The following is a 20,872-nucleotide window of genomic DNA, read 5'->3' as shown; positions in this document are numbered from 1 at the left end:
CCAATGTACACGGCCATATACAGTGGAGGCAAATGGCAAGACCTGCCTAAGCGGGTGAAAAGAATGCAAGTAACGCCAGGGACCAAGTCTTTCTTTTTTGAGCTTCACACGGGTACGCTGACTGTCAGAACCTTTTTAGAATATCGTGGTTTTTTCTTACCGTGAGTCACTTTGCTTCATCTGTAAGAAACCAGAAACTATAGATCATGTATATCTAGATTGTTGGGCGGGGGCCTTCTTTTGGAAGGTACTTCAAAGGACTATCAAAAACGTAGTTCCTCTAGATCCACAGGGTATTAGATAATTATATATAGAAAACGATGATGGACGGCCGTTTGACCTCATTTTGCTAGTTAGCCTTGACTGTCTATGGCACGCCCCTATGGCGGGGTTTCACTAAGATCCGAATGCTCGGCCTGCACGAAGGCTTTTTCGAGAATGTATGTACACATTTGTAGAAATTCAGAAAGCACAAGATTGTGCACCTGGGTAGCTGTCGAGGGTGGTACCCTTGACCGCGCTCAGAGTTCCGAAATAGTAAGCCATGTAAGGTTGGCACTTGGTGCTGAAAACTTACTAATTGATCTTGTTTTCTCGAATGCCATCTGTTGTTTGATATAGTACTACCAATCAGGCAATAACAAAAAAAGGTAATGCGAGCGCTGTCTTCCGCACTGCAGCAGAAAGCAGGATTTAACTATCCACACACGCAAAGAAAAGGGAAATGAAGTGGATGAAAAGATAATGTGTCGACAGTGGGATGCCAACCCGTTACCTTCGCATTACACATTCGTTCCGCGTTTAGACTTTTAAATAATGCTTTCTGCTTTTTAGCACCGCATGACTATGTGATTACATGAACTGATGCTTCTTATCTGCTATGATTCGTAGCACTGCCTAGCTACTACAGCGAAACTGTTTACCTGACGAACCTCTATACATGAGCCGCATGCGGGGCCTCGTAGGGTGGGGGGGGTGAAGGTGTATCTGGGCTGGCTAACGTCCGTACAGTGAACAATAAAATTTACCAACCATTCCTCTACCGGAAAATGGGATAAGCGCTTGCCTGTGTCCTGCTTCCTCGTGTCCTTGTCTTATTCGCGTTGTTCAACCTCGGTTCTAACGATCTTACGAAGGTTGTCCTGCGTGTACGTGACTTCACGGTTAAGTAACCCACAGGCAACGGTGCCGGATTACTTCGGCTTCTGGCTCCCTCAGCTCTGGATCTCCTCGTTGCTGTCCGATTGCCTGGGCTCGGGCGGTTCTAACGGCTGGATCAGCGAGCTGACGGCAAGCCCTTTCACGAGCGAGTTCCCGACGCCACTCGCCAAAGGCTGCTCGTTTCTTAGGGGAACATACAACGCGTCGCAGTCCTATCTGTTTTCTGAGACTTAACGGAAGGAAAATGCAGCCGGCGCAGCGGGCGCGATACCCTTTCCTGCCCTTTCCGTCAGCGGCGAAAGTGAAACGGCTCTGGAATGCAACTGGAATGTTTGCTAATGACTCGCGCTCTGGCGCCGGCGCAGCTGTCACCTCATCAAACCGCCTTTTCCCACAACTGCTCTGTTCTGGGAACAACCGGGTTTTTTCGCGTAATGACAACGCCACTCGTGAGGCAATACAAGCTTCGCTTGAAAAATGACCAACTCTTTCCCTACCACAAATTGGGGGTAAGCGAAGCTTGTGCTGCATGCACCGGACCTTCGTCACGCTTAAGTAACCCATAGGTAAGGGTGCTGGATTGCTTTGGCTTCCCGCTCCTTCAGCTCGGGATGTTCTCGTTGCTGTCGGATTGCCTGAGCTCGGGCGGCTCGAAGGGCTGCATCGGCGCGCCGACGGCGAGTTCTCGTCACCGCTCGTCTAACGCTGCCTGTGCCTCGGGGGAACGGGGAACGCGTGGCCATCCCAACCCCTTTCCTTAGAGTGCACTGAACGGAAAAGAAGCTGGCGCAAAGCGCGCGAAGCCCTTTGCTGCCCTTTCCCTCCCCGGCGAAAGCGAAACGGCTCTGATTGGTTCCGCGCGTGTCGTGAGGGCGCCCCTATGTGGCGGGAATCGCTACTAATGACTCACACTCCGGCAATGGCGCAGCTGTCACAGCCGCTACCCATTCTGCTGCGCTATCTACGCAGATGATGTGGCGCTGTGGATACGAGGACCCAGGAGAAGCATCGCTGCCATCCGGGGCTCTCTACAGAGGGCATTAGAAGCGGTCATCTCCTTCCTCGGTGGCATTGGCCTCTCCGTGTCCCCGGCAAAGACAGAGGCACTACTTGTACACCCGCCAGCCTCCGCACGCCTCTACGTGAAACAGCTGCGCATTGCAAATACCACCGTCCCATGGAAGCGGCAGGTCACGTATTTAGGCCTAACCATTGATCGTCGGCTCTCCTGGATTCCTGCTGCCAAGGCTGTCACCTCCAAAGTCCGAAGAGTGAAGGGGGCAGTGAGCAAGATGCAGCAGCGTGGTCGGGGCTGCACCGTCAAGTGGGCGCTGCGGATGAACCAAGCGGCGGCCACATCCATCCTGCTATATGCCCTGCCGCTGGTTCTATTATCTCCAGCCAGGAAGCAACAACTCGAGAGACTGCACAGGAGTGCAGTAAGGAGCATCCTCGGTCTTCCCAAGCACTCTCGAATTGCTCCCAAACTGGCTGAGGCTGGCGAATGGCCACTGTCGCTGCACATGCTCCAATGTGCCCTTGGGCACATTGACCATCTGCACCGTGCTCCAGATGGTGGGTCTCTGCTTTGCCTGCTGCGGAACCAGCCGCTATCTCGCATGGGGGGGCTCTGTCAGCTATACGAGGAGCTGATTGTACAGCGACCAGTGCCCATGGTCACATCTCCGCCACACGAGCAGCCTCCAGAGGTGCACCTATCCCTGAATGGAGCATCAAAGCGCCGGACGCCAGCAGCAGCACTACAACAGGCAGCTACTGGCAAACTCCTGGAAAAGCTGGACGGCAGGCTGCTCGTGTACACGGATGGCTCCGTGCTCTCCAATGGCTCCGGAGCGGCGGTATGTACCATCCCATCTGAGAGCAGGAGCAGGCAGTGCCGACTTCCTTTTCGCGCGAGCTCCACAGCAGCTGAGCTGGCGGGACTCCACCTGGCTGCAGACCTCCTGGCTGAGGACCCCCCGACAAAACCAGTGGCGGTGCTAAGTGACTCGCGACCGGCTCTCCAGGCGCTCTCCGATCACCATCGACACGGAGTCACTGAGACCCTCCTGAGAGCAAAAATCTCGGCCCTCTCTGCAGTGGGGGTAGCCATCTCCTTCCACTGGCTGCCTTCCCACGTAGGGATCGCTGGAAACGAGGAGGCGGGTGTCCTTGCAAAGGCCGCCCACCACCCGCCCGTTCCACTCACCAGAGCAGTCGCAGCATCGGACTCCTCCAGGCAGAAACTCAAACAGCTGCTCACTTCCAGCCACCCGGATAGCAGGGTAGCTACCAACCGCGCCCCAAAACTCCTCCCTGAGAACGGTCTCTCACGACGGGACCGCTCCACACTCCTTCGTCTGCGCACGGGCTCCGTGTGGACGGCGGCTAGGCTTCATGCCAAGGGACGCATCGCCTCGCCGGCCTGCAGAAGGTGCGGTGACGCCGAGACCCTCGAGCACCTACTCTGCAGCTGTCCTGCATTAGTCCAGGAGCGCGCTCCAGTCACTGCCACCTACCGACGGTATGGACTCCCGGCTACCTCAGAGACACACCTGCTCTTCCCGGCCCGCTACCACCTCCCAGCACTGGCAAGCCTGCTTGAATATGTGTACTCAAACGGGCTCCTAGATCGCCAATAGACTTCGGCCTCGCACGGCCTCCGCCTCGAGCGCCGGCCATCGCCCCTGGATGATGCTGACGTCTGCTGCCTGAAACCTACTCTCCCTTTCCCCCTCTATCCTCTCATCTTTCATTCCCCGCCCCCATCCCCATTACGCTGCGCCGTGCTCCCATATGGGCTGCACAATAGAGCGCATTTTCCCTCTCCCAAATCACGAAGAAGAATAAGAAGAAGAAATCACCAAAGCGCGCTTTCCCGCAGCTGCTTTGCTCTGGAAGCAACTGGATTTTTTGCGTGACCATGACAACGCCACTTGTGAGCCAATACAAGCTTCGCTTGAGAAGGCGGTGCTGCGAGGCCTCGGATATCTGGGCTGGCTAACGTCCGTAAAGTGAAGCAAAACATGGCGGCGCGAGCGCCGAATAGAGTAGCACAAACTATAGTATGGGGAAGACACAAAGTACACGTGTTTTCACCGCGCGCCGCACCTGCGCAGTAGTGGAGTGCACCCGCACTCGCCGCCATTGTTGCCGTTGCGTCTCCTGTCGTCTGCCCTCAATACAATGGCGCAGCAGTTGTGCGGGACAAACAGAGATATGCTCCACGGTAGCCGCCGTGGTATGTAAGAACCAGATTGTGCATTGCAGAGGTAGATCATTGTAAGAGTAGCAACTCCAGCAAAAATGGGAAGACCACGTATTGTGCGCACGGCCGAAGAACAAGCCGGGTAGGACGAGAGGCGTCGACAGCGGAGACCAGACTAGAACGAACGATAACGTGACCGTACGAAACCCGAGAATGCTGCAAGCGACTTTTCCTGCGAGGAACGTCAGCCAGAGCAGATGCGAGAGTCTAGTCGTCGGCGTCAAGCGTAAGCTACCGATGAAGACTGCGCACTGGAGGCCACTTGTAAGCGTCAAGCTAAGTCGTTAGATTCCGCGTCCAAGCTGCAGAAGCGCGAGTTGCCACCTCCTTCGAGTTTCAGCGGTGTGAATTCCAAATTGAAGGAAATATTTTTGGACGCGGAATGTTTCTGGACGCGAAACAACGTCGCTGGTTTATTCCCCCACTATATGAATGGTTCGGCCCAATTTTTAAGAATATTTTTTTTACCGAGTACTGGTGTTGCAGTTTGCTCGTTGTAGTAGTGCAGTCGGCCCAAGCTCTGGAAGACTACCACGCAGTATATTTGCAGCTGTGCCATTTGCCAACGCCATTAGCAGTCAACGACGTCTCCTGCGGTTTCCTCGCAGCCACTTAAGGCGCCGACTTTGCCATTTGAAAGGTTGGTGTCGACTTGATGGGTCCGTTCCCCAAGTCTACTACCGGGCATCGCTGGACTATTTGTTTGTGTGGCCTATTTGACCTTTCAGACAGTGGCGCTCGCTTCGGCTACATCAGCTGACATGCTGTAATGCTGTAATCCGGTCACGGTGCTCCATGCGTTGTGATTAGTCACTGTGCATGACAGTTTACTACGGACGTAGTTGAACTACTACGTTTTTGTGGATCTGACTACCGGCACTCGACCTTTTACCACCCGCAAACAAATGGCCTCACTGCGCGCACCGTGACCAACATGCTTGCCAATAGGTCTCCACAGATCATAATAACTAGGATTCTACTTCACCATTCGCACGGGCGCTTCCAATACTACCAAGTACGAAGTCAAAGGCTATGAGCCTTTCATTCTTCTCTGTGCTTGCAACCCCCAAAGATTTACCCCGACACCATCCTTCCCAGGTGCCCACATGATGACTAGTCAATAGGTCAGACTTTATGTTGTGCCGAAGAAGCGCATAGACTGGCCCGCCTCAGGACTGTTTATTCTCAATATCGTGTCAACGCTCATTACAACGCTCGACATATGCTCGTCACATTTGCTCCTGGAAACTTTGTTTGGCTATGGACGGCTGTACGGAAAAAGGGGCTGGTCACAAAATTTGTCCCGGTACACGGGCCCATACGTCGTATTGAAACGTTTGAGCGGCGTGACATACGTCACCGCAAGACTCACCTCGCGCACACGGCGGTCACGTAAAACGCAAGTCGTGCACGTCACTGGCGCAGAGTGTACCATCATCGGGCTATGTGAACTCACTCGGGGAGCTACGTCTGCCCCCGTAGAAATTGCCACGCTGCCCGGCGCAGCCGGAGGAAAACAAAAAAGAGCGAGAGAGAGCAAATGATAAATGAAAGGCAGGGACGTTAACCAGGACTGAGTCTGGTGGGCTACCCTACACAGGAGAGAAAGGGAAAAGGGGAGGGAAGGAATAAAAGAAGAAGCGAAGGTTAACTGGGGATATCGATAGGTCACTCAGTCACGATCACAGAGGGTGACTAAATCCGGTAGCTTTCAAATATCGCAGCAGCGCTTTTGTGGCCTTCTGTAGTTGCCATATGCGAGGCCATGGTCCCAAGATCTTGTTGAAAGTGAACGGTTTTTTATCTAACTGATTTAGAGCTGTGCAAAGCTCATGCCTTTTATTTTCAAAACATGGGCAGTAGCACAGTAGGTTTTCTATTGTCTCTTCGACACCGCAGGCATGGTACTCGGTGCTATTAGCCCTTCCTATCAAACACGTAAATGCATTGGTGAATGCGACGCCCAAGCGTAAGCGGCACAGCATAGATTCCTCGTTGCGCTGAAGCCCAGGTAACGGCCACCATTGCATAGATGGGTCGAGGGAATGCAATTGATGTTGGGTGAATTAAGGTGTGTGCCACTTCTCCAATGTCATACGGTGCGCTAGCTTGCTTAAGCGTTGGGCTACGTCAGTCCGCGATAAAGGTACGAAAACAAGGGCTGCTCCTTCGTGTGCTTTCCTAGCAGCTTCGTCGCGAAGTCGTTGCCGGAAAATAAAGTAGAGGAATTCAGGAGGCCGCTGCACGTGGACCTTGGGTGAATGTCCTGTCCCTTGCGCTACGCTAACCACCCATAAGTTTTGTAAATTAACCCATACCGTCTGTTACAATTTTGTGGACTGTCAGGAAGTCTGTTCTAAGAATCAATTCGTGAGAACGCAATCTATACAGAATTCACCACTTTAAATAGATGAAAGAGCGTCAAAATTGAGGTTTGTTTACGGTCGATGATACGTTTATACATATGCAGCACCAGGACGTGTTATAAGATGTTGTTAATGGCGCCACCATCTTTTTTTAACGTTTCCGTTCGTGGTCTGCATAGCGGTATGAATAAAGCAGCCTCCTGAAGAAGCCTCACAAAAGAACTTCTCTCAGAGAGACCGCAATCGGTACAAGGGTCACATAAACCTGTTGGAATAGTGTTGCGCTTGACTGCTTTCGTTAGTCAACGTTTCTGTTGATTTGTGGATCACAATTTCGACTTCGACATCCTTGTAAATGTGAAATTCTGCAACCGGAACCAGTCACTTAAACGGATTGGTAGTAGTGCATAATTGCCTCAGTTGTTTATTTGCTAGAAGCACGGGATGTCATAGTATCGCGTCGAAGTACACTGAATGGAATGCGTTTTGTTGCCGCGAAAGCACAGTCAACGGTGTGGAAGCAGATGCTGCAGCAGTGATGAGCATGTTAATGTGCGCGGGGACACAGCACCACCACAAAATGAACTGTGACGCGGGTGAAGCATGTATTTAGCTTTTTCCGTGCTTGTGTTCGGCGTATCTTAATGTAGAGCACGCAAAATACAACTGGACACATATCGGACGTGCTTTCATAAAAACATTGCCGGATCGGTCTAACATAGCCGTAAAAAAACTTGAAGGGAGGCGTTGGACCTATCTTTAGCCACACCCTTGTGTGTTACAGGAGAACTTCAGTTTGACCTAGATGGTGTTTACTGCATATCATATTGACCGCAAATAAAGACAGGGACAGCAGGAGAGAACACATAAACCACACGGGCGGTGTGTTACGTACTGCTGCACCATTGCCGACGCCAAAAAAATCATTATTGAGCTGTAAATTTCAAATGACACTACGTGATGCGGTGATGCAGAATGAAAAGTGTTGTGGAAGCGGCATGTGATGATAAACTTGTATCGTTGTGTTTAGGCAAACAAAAGAAGCTTTTGTCTTAACGATGTCACTATTTTTCCACGGTGACGGATGTGACCACGTGTCCTCTGATGGACTTTGCTGGGTTTGAAAATGTAGGGCCAGGTAAGTCGCGTCGTAACGTTTAACGTACGAACGCGACGTTGCTGATCGCGGCCGCATTAATGGCTCGTACCTTCTCCATGGCTTTTATGTGACAGCGAAGGTCCTTAAGCACAGGAGTCTCGTCCTTCGAGTACGACAGGGACATGCCGTCAAGTGTTATGGCACCATGCTCGGGCCACGTGGACGGCGGTTTCCTGCCTGGCGAAGACTGCAGCTCGGCCTCAGGTTGCACGCTGCTGTACTCGAGCACGCGTTCCACCGAAGTCATCTGCGGGGAGAGAGCGAGTGCCCGAGACGCCCGTCCTCGGCATTAGCGCTGTTTATGTGGACGCTGTCATCTGCGCGCCTTGCTTTATTTTATATAGCGGCACGGAGCGAGGCGCTGGAAGAAAAAGTGCGTCGTTCCACAGAAAATTTATGATAGTGCGCCGATTTTATTTCGTTTTTTGACTGAATGCGACGCCCGATTGAAACTGAGTGGGCAATACAAGTAGCTCGACGACTGTGCCCTGTTATTTGCCAAGTATTCGATCAAGGTTCCTCTTTAAGATTCTTTCACTGCGGCAATAAAAACGGTGTTATTGCTACTTACTTTGCCATGAAAAGGTGTTGCGTTGAGAGATTTAGAAATACAAGATTTAACGAGCACAAAAGAAATTTAGACACACACTATAGGCAGGCGTATTGTTACCTGAACAACTTGGTCACCATGAACTGTGGTGAAGCAAACCAAATATCCCGTCAGGAAGGTAAGACATGGATTTTTGCTAGGATCTTCCCCACCAGAGATCATATCTAAATCAAGAGCTCGTACTCTCATGGAATTATGGACGGCTGGTTTTTTTTTAAGCTCATTAAAGTGTAAGCGGGGCACACGTGTCATCTGGGGCACTCGGACTTACCTGCAGATTCGCCGCAAGGTTTCCCACATTTTCTTAAATTTTGATTTAAGTAACGTTTATGTTTCAACGGGATACATTATGCGCCGGTCGTAGAACGCTGACGGGGCGTTTGAATACTTAGGTTATTGCACTGGCCCTCATTAACTCATACACTTCGATATGTCTACAGCCCAGACCCTGCCTGGTATTTTCAATGAACGAAAACTTTGTGCAATACTTAGTTCCCTCGGGAAGCTAGAAAACATAGCGTAACATAGCCATACAAAGCTTTAGAGTAAATGTCAATGAAATTTATTTATCAAGGCGTTATTTTATCCCCACACATTTGGCTTCGCACACTGGTTTGCCATATTCGTGCCCATATTCTTAGCAAGTTCGATCTTAGTTTAGTTATGCCAAGGCAGCAGGCTGCATTTCGCGCCTTACGTAAAACACAATCATAATGCTCCGGAACACTTTAATATTTAATTCAGTGCCAAAGGCGGCCATTAGCACACACACTTTCCCGCGTCCACATCCCTCATAAGATGTGGATTATTTTAACTATGTAAAAACAATATGCCTAATTTGGTGCACAGAGGATGATAAGAAAACGTATATTACATGAACGTAGAAAAAAAGAGCGTTCAATAAACATTTGCCCATATTTTAAGCTGGCTAAGAACGTTAAACTTTTGGCGCTCATTATTGTTAATAGGCTACCAATTTCCTTCGAATATGAAGTCTCTGTCATGTGCACTTCACTTGGAAATCTGGGAAACATTGCTGATAATTGCCGCATGGCACTCTTGAACACTTTCACAAGTAATTCTCTACTTTACCCACAATTCATCAACTCCAAATAGGTATTTATTGTAGCGCATACTACGCTTCCAACTTAAAGAAATTATAAGCAACGGGCCCCGCGTAGCTCACCGAGGTAAAGCACTGCCCGCCTCGTGAACCGTACCAAATAGTTGGAGAAAGCTAGTATTTTGTAATTATATTCAAGCACATCATTACCTTAAACCTTTCGGTGCGTATCAAAATTGCATTACGCCCATTTTTTTTTCAAATGTGAAATTACTGCTATTTTTGGCCCTCCTGGGTAGAAGCAGAAATGCGCTTTATGCAAGCGCTTTACGCAGGCTGTCCCAAGTATAATGCACCAGGATTTAGAGATATGCAATAGCCAAGCAGCTGCACAGAACCAAGGCAATGTTGTTCGCTGTGGCTTGAAGATTCTCAGATCACTTCTTGAATTCCGCCTTATTACATAATTAGTGTTAATCGATTAATTAAATTCCCAATTATTGAAGAGCAACATGGAAAATTCCCTTCTTCTTCTTCTACGCTGGAAAAACGCTTTTATCTGGCACATATTGATCAACAGAAAGCTGTAGCGTGAGTTTCTCATGCTGCTCTACAACTTTTTCATTGGTAGTTCTAATCTAATTATGATATCTGAGGAGTTGATTAATAGTTGTAATTATTAAAAACTAAATTAGGCGGTTTTACATGGCAAAACCACGATCTGATTATGAAGCACGCCGTAGCAGGGGACTCTAGAAGTGTTAAGCACCTGGGGTTCTTTAACATGCACTTAAATCTAAGTACACGGGTGCTTTCCTCTTTGCCCCCATCGAAATGCGGCCACCGTGGCCGGGATTCGAGACTACTTATGCAATTAGGCGGAATGCACAAAATAATCTGAGTATCTCCAAGCGACGGCAAACGACATTACCTTGGTTCAGTGCAGCTACGTGGCATTGGCATATTTTGATATCGTAGTGCATGATATATGCGGTATCTAAACATTCTGAACTGTAGAGTTGAGCAATTCGCTTGTATCCTCTAATTAGACCCCAAACGGAAAATTCTTTGCATTTCCCGCTAAAATTTCCCCATTTCCCATTTTTCTTTAATATAAAGCTGCTGGGTGATCCAGTCTTTTGATAGAACTGTAGAAACTGGCATGTGTCATTCTCTGAGAGCTTGTGGCCGTGCTGACAGTTTCGCGTACAATACGCGGGCCAGTTTGTTAGTGCGATATGCTAATACGAGATTCCGTGCAAAATTTTGCTTGGCTGATTCCTAGAGATACTTGTCAACCAGAGTTGAATCATTAAAGTTTGTCAGAAAGAGCGCAATACGAAGTCGGTCTGGACAAAAAACGGTCCACTGGCTTACCTGACTTTCAATCTCTGCCGACTGTCGCACGCCCCACTGGAACATTCCAGTTAGCATAAGAGCATTTGCGATGGCTAGACCAACACCACCGCCAGACACTGAACCTGGGTTTGGAAAAACATTTCATCGAAATGGCCATCATTAAACAAACAATAAAACACTCCTAAGAAGTTAAATTATGGGGTTTTACGTGCCAAAAACACTTTCCGATTATGGGGCACGCCGTAGTGGAGGACTCCGGAAATTTTTGACCACCTGGGGTTCTTTAACGTGCCCCTACATCTAAGTAAACGGGTGTTTTCGCCTCCATTGAAATGCGGCCGCCGTAGCCGGTATTCAATCGCGCGACCTCGTGCTCAGCAGCCCAACACCATAGCCACTGAGCAGCCACGGCAGTTACAAAACATTCTTCTTATAAGCCTCACGCTGTTCTCAAAGCAAGCGCATAGCGAAGAGTACAAATAAACGTTGCCCTTTTCGTGTGGTCACAAGTGGCGCAAGCTTGTCGAGGCCTTCGTCTCGCAAATCGCCTGCTATTGGTTCGTGCTCAAATGCAGCCCTAAATGTACGCACTCCAAGGCTAGTCCTCTGGGAGCCCTATTATGCAGTACAGAAGCGTGCGCATGCGTGCTAGTTGCTTGAGCAGGAAAAAAACGCACCAGAAAGGACGTGCAGCAGTGAGAAAGTCGCTGGCCAAAGGTATGTTCTTTCAGGGAGCGGTGGACAGGTATTCTTCCCGACAAAATAAAAGCATCATGCAGAAACTTTTCAAAATTATTGCTGATCTAATATAATAGCTTTGTGAATCGGGCCACGGCGTCCGCATTGCGATGGGGCCGAATTTCGAAAACACCCGTGTACTTAGATTTAGGTGCAGGTTAAAGAACCCCAGGTGGTCGAAATTTCGGGAGTCCTCCAATAGGGCGTGCAACATAATCTGAAAGTGGTTTTGGCACGTAAAACCCCATAATTAAATTTTTAAGCTTTGTGAATATGCTGAATTGTACCAAAGTTGTTCGCGCGATCGCTATTCCCGTCCCTGCGTGGTCATTTCTTCCGCACGTTCTCAGTGTTCTTGATAAAGAGCGGCCGCCCGCCAGCTGGAAATATGCTCAGCATGGTTAGCCGCGACGAGCCAAACGCAGCGCAACGGTTACTGATTCCAGGCTTTTCAGAGGCTTCCCCAAAAGCAGCCATAGTGTTTTTTTTCTTCTTATTTTTTAATGCTGCGAAGTCAACTGGCTAGGGTAATCGTCCGAAGCACTTCGCGGCAGCTTTAGCTCGGGCCAAACTCCAATGTTGCCTATTGAAATACATGTACAACGCAGAAACCCTTTCTGAGATAAATGGGCAAATTTTAATGAAATTTGTTTCATTTGGAAGAGGATGTTAGTTTCTAGTGAATGTGCGAAGCAGAATTTCCAATTTGTTCTGGATGTTCAAAAAGGAATTTATAAATATTGGTGAGCTTGAAAAAGAAATAGAAGCACGAAGCTTACAGATTTGTAGCTCTGCACCTAGAATAGATATTGCAGTTCTGTAAACTGTATCTATGAGTGCATCCAAAGCGGACAAAGTTGATACGTCGATTTATATCTTACGTGAATTTGTTGCATTGTTTACAAGGATTTCGCAGAAGGTCTACTCACAAATTGTTAGTGTTCTTTAAAGTCATGTGTAATATATAGATTTTTTCCGTTTTACTTGTACTTTTAAGTTCAATTGAAAAAATTGTGCTATACTTTTTTGATTGCTGAGTTACAGATAGTTTGATTTTCTGAGAAAATGCTATTTGTACTAATCTTTATTAAAACATTGACGACATAAGGATTCCCAACGAAGAGTAACCATATTTCAAATTGTTCCTTTAAGTGCAACAAATCTCGTCAAATTTGGTGTTGTAGTTGACGAGAAAAACGATATCTCGATTTTCACGTTTTACATATGAGGTCCGAGCTAAAGCTTTCTCAGCGTCGCGCAGCGACTACGAGAGACGCTGTCATGGACGGCTTTTCATTTTCACCGATCGGCCTCACCTAGCAATGTTGCTTCACCTAGCAATGTTGCTTTCCCTACTGATGGCCTACCACAGCCACTGCAAGTCAAGAAAAGATATGCTCATGTATTAAGATGGACGCATGAACAAATTCATGCATTCATTAAACTTCATTTGCCGAAAGAAGTCGACGTGGTCGGGGCGCTCAGTCCAGTGCCCCGCTGGCCTTTGCTGCCCGCCCGACCAGTTGGATGAGGGCTAGTTGCTCTCCTGGATCCGAGCTGGCGAGCTGTACCACCCACTGCCCCTTATTAAGGGCGTAGATGTGTAGGTGTTTGCCTACCTCGACCTACCATGAGATATGAAACATTAGATTGCCCTTGGTGTTATTTTATGAAGCCATAACACCAAGGGCAATCGGCCTTGCATGTTTCGGGAAACATTTTGTTCAGTAAGTGAAGATTCGGGAATACGTTCGTTTGTGTTTTATGGAGATCGTCGGCTTCCGCACTGTTGAGTGATTTGTGAGGTGAACCGAATGTCTGTCGCTCGAGTCTGATACGTCAGGATGTCTCTTCTAGAAGTGGGGATCTGAGTGTGTGAAAGTGCAATCACCTGATCCGCTCAGCTAGTGCGTTGTTTGCCTCGTTGCCCGGAAGGCCAACGTGGCCTGGGCACAATATAATGTTGTGATGATGCTTGAAGTTAGTAGGAAGCTAGTCTCTTGTGTTTTTGGGAACCAAGCCTATCATGAAGAACAGGCATCCTGTGAGTCTGATTAGATCAAGGATACATTGTCAGCTTCTCCTTGCAGACGAATGGCGTTGGCGATAGCTGCCGCTTCTGCTTCGGCCGTAGAAGTGGTGACGACTTTATTGTTGTGAATGAGGTCTAAGTTGTAATCGACCACTGTGTAGATTAATCCACTCTTGTTAGATCATTGTGCTGCATCTACGTATGTGACGTCGGGATTATCCTTGCACATGTTGGCGAGCGCCTTGGATCTGGCCTCTCTTCTGTCAATGTGTCTGGTGTGATTCATGTTCTTAGGAATCGGTGCGGCAGAGATATGTCCTCTTTTGAGGTGAGGTAGCTCCCCTGTCTCCTTGTTAACATATTTTCGATGCTATGGGTAGCCTGCTGTCTTGAGGATCGCCCTTCTACAGTGGGTATCGTTGAGGTGTTCGCGTAGAGGTAGCAGTACTGGAGCCTTTAGCTCAGCATAGGTATTGCAAACCCTGCGTTTCTGATCTCTGCGTCGAGTCTAGTGATTCTTTCTTTTAGGGCTTGGTTATCTTTCCCCTGCTGTTGCCAACGCCGGAGCATGCTCGATCTTGCCTGCCACATGTGAAGCAGCCTGCTGTCGACGTTGGAGGTTTCCGGGGCGTCTTCCGGGTCAAGATGTTCCGTATGCTCTTCCACGTCGGCCAGGAGTTGGCTCGTCCAGGATGAGATATTGGCGATGGATCCCTCACTGGCTCGCATTCTTCTGGACTCGCGGAATTTGTCCCAGTTTGTAACCGAGAAGCGATGCTTCCGCCGACGCTTGCCGCGTGCATAGATTTCCGTGTGAAGGATGCAGTGATCGCTTCCGAGAGTTTCGCCGGTGTTCGTCCAGGCGTAGTCTTGCGAGTGGACGACGAACGTCAGGTCCGGGTTAGTGTCTACCTGACCTCGGCTGCCGATTCTGGTGCGGGTGGTAGTATCGTTGATTAGCGTGAGGCCCAACTCTTGCGCGGCTTCTGCTAGATGTCTACCCTTGCGGGTGTCGCCCAGGTATCCCCACAGAGTATGACCGGCGTTGAAGTCCCCAACGATGAGCAGGGGGCAGTCGCGGCTGACTTTGAGAGCCGAGCGAAAAAGCGCATCGAGCTTCGGGTCTGAATGCGGGGCGACGTATACGTTGAGGATGAATAAGCTGGGATCTGACGTGCGCGTCGGGATGATCTCCACGAAAACGTGGGGGATGCCGGAGGGGGGAGAAGTTTCGATGTCGTGGATCGCCGTCACCTGTTCTCGGCGAACCAGCGTAGTGACTTTCTTGGAGTTGTTACGGCAATGGAAAGCATTAGGTGCTCGCATATCTCGTTGATGAGGTTGACCTACAGCGCCATGCGTTTACTTCACACTGCACCTCGTTTTGTCTTGCAAGAAGTCTGAGCCCTCCGATCGTGTTACTTAATGCGCTACCACGCATGCAGCTGGCTTTCACCTTCAAGTGTTACAGGAGTGTAACATGCTGTCGAACTTTACTGGCACCGCAATTTGTGGTAGCCATGACAAGCCACACACACGCACACACACACACACACACACACACACACACACACATATATATATGTATATATAGATATATATATACACAATTGTCAATAGTGCTCGTCTATTTTTGTTTCGCTTCTATCTTGCTCACATTTTTTGCGCTAGCATACGCAAGTTACAGGCGGCACTGCGTTACGCTGATGTGCATTTGAAGCTGGATTCACACAACGGACTGAATTGCACAGACGAGCATGACGTTACTGTAATCGATCCGTACTTGTGTGCGGTGTGATTGAGTACTATTCAGCCACGTACTGTTTGCATGCGGAATTAGTCCATCGTGTGAATCCAGCTTGGACAGCACCCTGTGCAATGTACTATCAGCATAAATTGGAAGCAAACATTAACGAACGCCTGTTATGCGTAATTACACGGAAGTGCTACCTGTATTCACTCTGTAGCAGCCGGTTTCTAAACACGGAGTAGTGAAACGTGTACGCTTTGGAGTATGAATATGGCTGCTGCTACAGAGGCCCGTGAATCTAGGCATGAAACAATGTATTGGACTAGTTCCCAAATTTTTCGCTCTTGAATTTATACTGACAGCACCACAGTACGAAACTACTAAACCACGAAAGTGGCGAAATAAAGCACGAAACTACGAAAGAGGCACAATGTGCGTATGGTCTACTTTCATTTTATTGATTTCAGGGGGAGCCTATTTGAGTCATTTTGTCTCAACGCCTCCTCACATATGCATTTTATCATTTGTTTTTCTTCATGGGTAGAAAGACTAAATGCCACTGCCTGGAAGAGTAATCATTTAATTGCTCACGCCTTTGTCACTTCCTCCCGTTCTCTACATTGCGCTGTTTCCCCTGCCAAAGTAACAATAGAATGATCACAGGGGTGCTCCCTTTAAAAGCGATATATGGCTAACAGTGCCTGTGAAACAGTTGTGTGAAAAGAAAATATGCTCCACAACCGTGCTATTGTGGGTTTTCTTGCCACAAGGTATAGTGCAAACAGAAAGAAGTTCACGGGACGTGCCGCCTCTGAGGGCATACAAATTTAATTAGGGACAACAACCGTTTCGTGTTGTTCCTTTCTTCGTCTCGTGTATTCCCTGCAGTAAATTCCTAATTCGCTTGTACACGCACTACTCCGAATGTAATAGTGGCACATCGTGTAATCGGTGCACGATCCTCATTACCAACTTGCGCCTACATTACATCCCTTGCAGGATGAAGGCCTACCCTGGCGATCTGCACCTCTGACCTCGACGTTTTGTAAGGTGGAAAAAAAATTAAAACAATTCGCAGCTGTCACGGAACAGAACATGAATACAGGGTAACATTTCTAGTGCACGAAGACAGCGGCGAGCATTGCAGAATTTATTACGCTAACAAAAGGGTAATAGTAATAAAGCTGCATAAAAATGAAAAATAACAGCGACGCAATCAACCAACTTCAGAAATGATGATGAAAAATAAAACAGTTGTAGGCTGACGTTTTATTAACACATAAAAAAATCAACGCTGAGTAGCTTTTAGTCTTCCGGCATTTAAATGTGGAAGTGACGAAAAAGTAAGCAGAAGAGCATGCATGATGTTTCCTGCGTTATATGACAACAATGGTAGAACCTGACTTTAATAGAACCTTCACTGCATGTGGTGTTCCTCGGGTTGACGTGCGTTAAAAGACGTGCGCCTAACAACGCCATTCGAACATGGGAAATGCGGCGGGAGGCCACTTACCGTCCGACGACAGGGCCAGGGACATTGTGACGACGGTGATGTAGGCGAAGCAGATGGAGTCCAACGTGATGCCGAACCAGCGAGCCGTGCAGAGGAACATGTACCAAGCCGATGTGTGGTGGTCTTGCTTCAGGTCGAACATGCGCTCGAAGGTCCGCTGCGCGTTGAATGCTCGGATGGTGGTCAGCCCGTACAAGGAGGTGCTCAGGTGGGAGAAGACGGGGCTGCGTGCTTGAGTCATGCACACAAGACGCGTCACGGTAAGAGAATGCACGCTACAAGAAATAACCGCGTCAAGAGAAACCTAACGGAAAAAAATGAGGGCACTGGGAAGTTCCTGTTCTCGGTTGAAACTACAGCCCTGGCTTGTGACATAACACCGCGTTTAGATGCCACATACGTCATGCTTTGACGCTCCTCCACTCATGCGTAAGAGCTGCTCCTATCAGTGTTGACAACTTCCATTGCCATTGTATATTGCTGGTAAATGCAGACGTCTTAGAAATTGGTTGTGCCGAAAAATAGGCAGTAAATATACCTTCCAATGATCGCCCTCGGCGCACTCTATGCTCCTTTTGCAAAATAGGGCGTTCCGACATTTCTTCTTTCACAATCGATTGATTCAATGATGAAGGCGCTGCAGAGCCGGTGTCGGGTTCCTGTATTCAATATTACCAGCACGAAACGTCGTTCGCTAAAACCAGGAGAATTTCGTGGGTCGCGCTGCCGCTTAACAAATGAGATGAAAATCAAATAGTGCCGAAAGCAAGTAGATCCATCTTAGACAAGTAGATTTATAGTTAAACCCTTCGTCGCCCTCATTCCCAAACTGCCCCAACTACCAAGGCGTTTGCGCAGCAAAGCGTGCTAGAGTTCCTGGTTAGGCCACCGTTCTTATTGAACCTGGGAATCATCAGTGCGGGAACTCTGTCAAAATCATCATCATCATCATCAGCCTCGTTACGTCCACTGCAGGGCAAAGGCCTCTCCCATACTTCTCCAACTACCCCGGTCATGTACTAATTGTGGCCATGTTGTCCCTGCAAACTTCTTAATCTCATCCGCCTGCCTAACTTTCTACCACCCTCTGCTAAGCTTCCATTCCCTTGGAATCCAGTCCATAGCCCTTAATGACCATCGGTTATCTTCCCTCCTCATTACATGTCCTGCCCATGCCCATTTCTTTTTCTTGATTTCAACTAAGATATCATTACCTCGCGTTTGTTCCCTCACCCAATCTGCTCTTTTCTTATCCCTTAACGTTACACCTATCATTCTTCTTTCCATAGCTGGTTGCGTCGTCCTCAATTTAAGTAGAACCCTTTTCGTAAGCCTCCAGGTTTCTGCCCCGCACATGAGTACTGGTAAGACACAGCTGTTATAAACTTTTCAATTGAGGGATAATGGCAACCTGCTGTTCATGATCTGGGAATGCCTGCCAAACGCACCCCAGCCCATTCTTATTCGTCTGATTATTTCAGTCTCATGATCCAGATCCGCAGTCACTACCTGTCCTTCTTCAGTTTCTTCCATTCCCTCCTCAGGTCTAGGCTAATTCGAGTTCTTACCATCCTATGGTCACTGCAGCACACCTTGCTGAGCACGTCCACATCTTGTATGATGCCAGGGTTAGCGCAGAGTATGAGGTCTATTTCATTTCTAGTCTCGCCGTTCTGGCTCCTCCACGTCCACTTTCGGCTATCCCGCTTGCGGAAGAAGGTATTCATTATCCGCATATTATTCTTTTCCGCAAACTCTACTAATAACTCTCTCCTGCTATTCCTAGTGTCTATGCCATATTCCCCCACTGCCTTGTCTCCAGCCTGCTTGTTGCCTACCTTGGCATTGAAGTCACCCATCAGTATAGTGGATTTTGTTTTGACTTTACCCATCGCCGATTCCACGTCTTCATAGAAGCTTTCGACTTCCTGGTCATCATGACTGGATGTATGGGCGTAGACCTGTACAACCTTCATTTCGTACCTCTTATTAAGTTTCACAACAAGACCTGCCACCCTCTCGTTAATGCTATGGAATGCCTGTATGTTACCAGCTATATTCTTATTAATCAGGAATCCGACTCCTAATTCTCGTTTCTCCGCTAAGCCCCGGTAGCACAGGACGTGCCCGCTTTTTAGCACTGTATATGCTTCTTTTGTCCTCCTAACTTCACTGAGCCCTATTATATCCAATTTGCTGCCCTCTAATTCCTCCAATAGCACTGCTAGACTCGCCTCACTAGATAACGTTCTAGCGTTAAACGTTGCCAGGTTCATATTCCAATGGCGGCCTGTCCGGAGCCAGGGATGCTTAGCACCCTCTGCTGCGTCGCAGGTCTCACCACCACCGTGGTCAGCTGCTTCGCAGCTGCTGGGGACTGAGGGCCGGGGTTTGATTGTAATGTTCATATAGGAGGTTGTGGCCAAGTATTGCACCAGGGTGGCCAATCCTTCTCTGGTGAGGGAGTGCGCTACCGGTGCTGGTCAGCGTGATCAGGCCACACTCCAGGCCTGTTTATGCAATTTTATCAACATGCGGATTTTTCTTTTTTTTTAATCTGGTGGAAAATTGCGCGGCACCGGGATTCGGACCACGGACCTCTTGCACGCGAGGCGGGTGTTCTACCTCTACGCCACCGCTGCACCTTGTGCCTTAGCTTTAAATTAGCTTTAAATGCCTCTTTGAGGAATGCAAGGTGGATGGAACTCAGTGGGGAATGTTGAAGCGTATGCAGTCCTTACTGAGAGCGACATTCACATTTGCAGAGTCCTGCATGAAAAGAAGGAATACGGGGTAGGATTTTTAATGCATAAGGATATATTTTAAGAAGTTCAAGTGAGGCGAAAGACGAAGGGGGCAATGTATAGTTCTTTCGGTGCATTTTCTCCTTTCCGCTGCGAATTCCTTTATTTATACAGCGATAACGAAAAGGTAGCAATCGTTAACGTTAATTGAGCGCTTGTACATCTGACACAATACGATAACTGCAGCATTCACGATAAATGAGTTGAACGGTTTTATGCTGACATTTAATTGAGAGTTAAAAAGATCAAGGCCGAGTACGCTGCAGTCGTGAGTGATTTCAATGCTAATGCGTGGGAAAACGCAGGCTACAGCAGGAAATTAGCAATAATCGCATTTGTCCTAGAAATATAGTTGATGTTCGTGACCATTGACGCGAGAGGAGAAGCGAGAGAAGTCCGCCGGTAGCGAACAGCACCTCTATTGAATCGCCCACAACAACCAACGTTGTCCACATCGTCTTCTACGCGTAATCAATCTGAAAAATTGGTGTCCAATCTGATGATGATGATGACTATGAACATATGAAACACGCGTAATATTTCCTGCCCTGAAAATGCATCGTCCCGATTCGAGAACACTGTTGAGCCACTTTAGCAGAAAGGCAAGTGAGAAAAAAATAATAAAGCATGGAATGAAACACATAAGTAGCGTCAAGACGAGAGTACTGAGCAAGCAAGTCATCGTGAGTAACAGGGCTTCATCCGAACTAAGTGCACCATTTCGGGCGCTTAGTTCGGATGAAGCCCTATTACTCACGATGACTCACTCTCTATTTGGCATCGTTGACGCGTTGTAAAACTGCGCATGGACCAAAGTAACGGTGCAGGGGTGTTTCGGAGCGGCCTCGTTGACGTATAGCGCTCCACACCCACATGTGATCGCCAGGGCTGTACAGGACATCCCTGTGGCGAAGGTTCTAACTGTGGGCATCACAACTTTGCGCACACTGAATATGCAGTCTCACAAGCTTCTTGTGCCCCTTCGGCAAAGCAGTCCACCAGTTGTGGATCTGTCAGGCATTGCGTCCAAGGTAGTGGTAACTTGTCAT

At 48.4% G+C, this 20,872-nt stretch overlaps 1 protein-coding gene across 1 annotated transcript in view; it reads right to left on the bottom strand.

Annotated features, from left to right (window-relative positions):
* LOC126539762 (ATP-binding cassette sub-family C member 4-like) overlaps nt 1-20,872 on the bottom strand; it is a 390,950-nt gene that overhangs the window by 75,754 nt on the left and 294,324 nt on the right. The window contains exons 20-22 of the mRNA XM_050186602.3: nt 17,020-17,250; nt 11,005-11,108; nt 8,004-8,201 (exon numbers count right to left, since the gene is read on the bottom strand). Coding sequence (XP_050042559.1) covers nt 8,004-8,201; nt 11,005-11,108; nt 17,020-17,250 — 533 coding nt within the window. The remainder of the gene's footprint in view (nt 1-8,003; nt 8,202-11,004; nt 11,109-17,019; nt 17,251-20,872) is intronic.

Source organism: Dermacentor andersoni, chromosome 2, assembly GCF_023375885.2.
Source record: "Dermacentor andersoni chromosome 2, qqDerAnde1_hic_scaffold, whole genome shotgun sequence".
NCBI classification, from domain to species: Eukaryota; Metazoa; Arthropoda; class Arachnida; order Ixodida; family Ixodidae; genus Dermacentor; species Dermacentor andersoni.
Note: the sequence above shows the minus strand (reverse complement) of the source record. Positions and strands in the feature narration are given on the sequence as shown.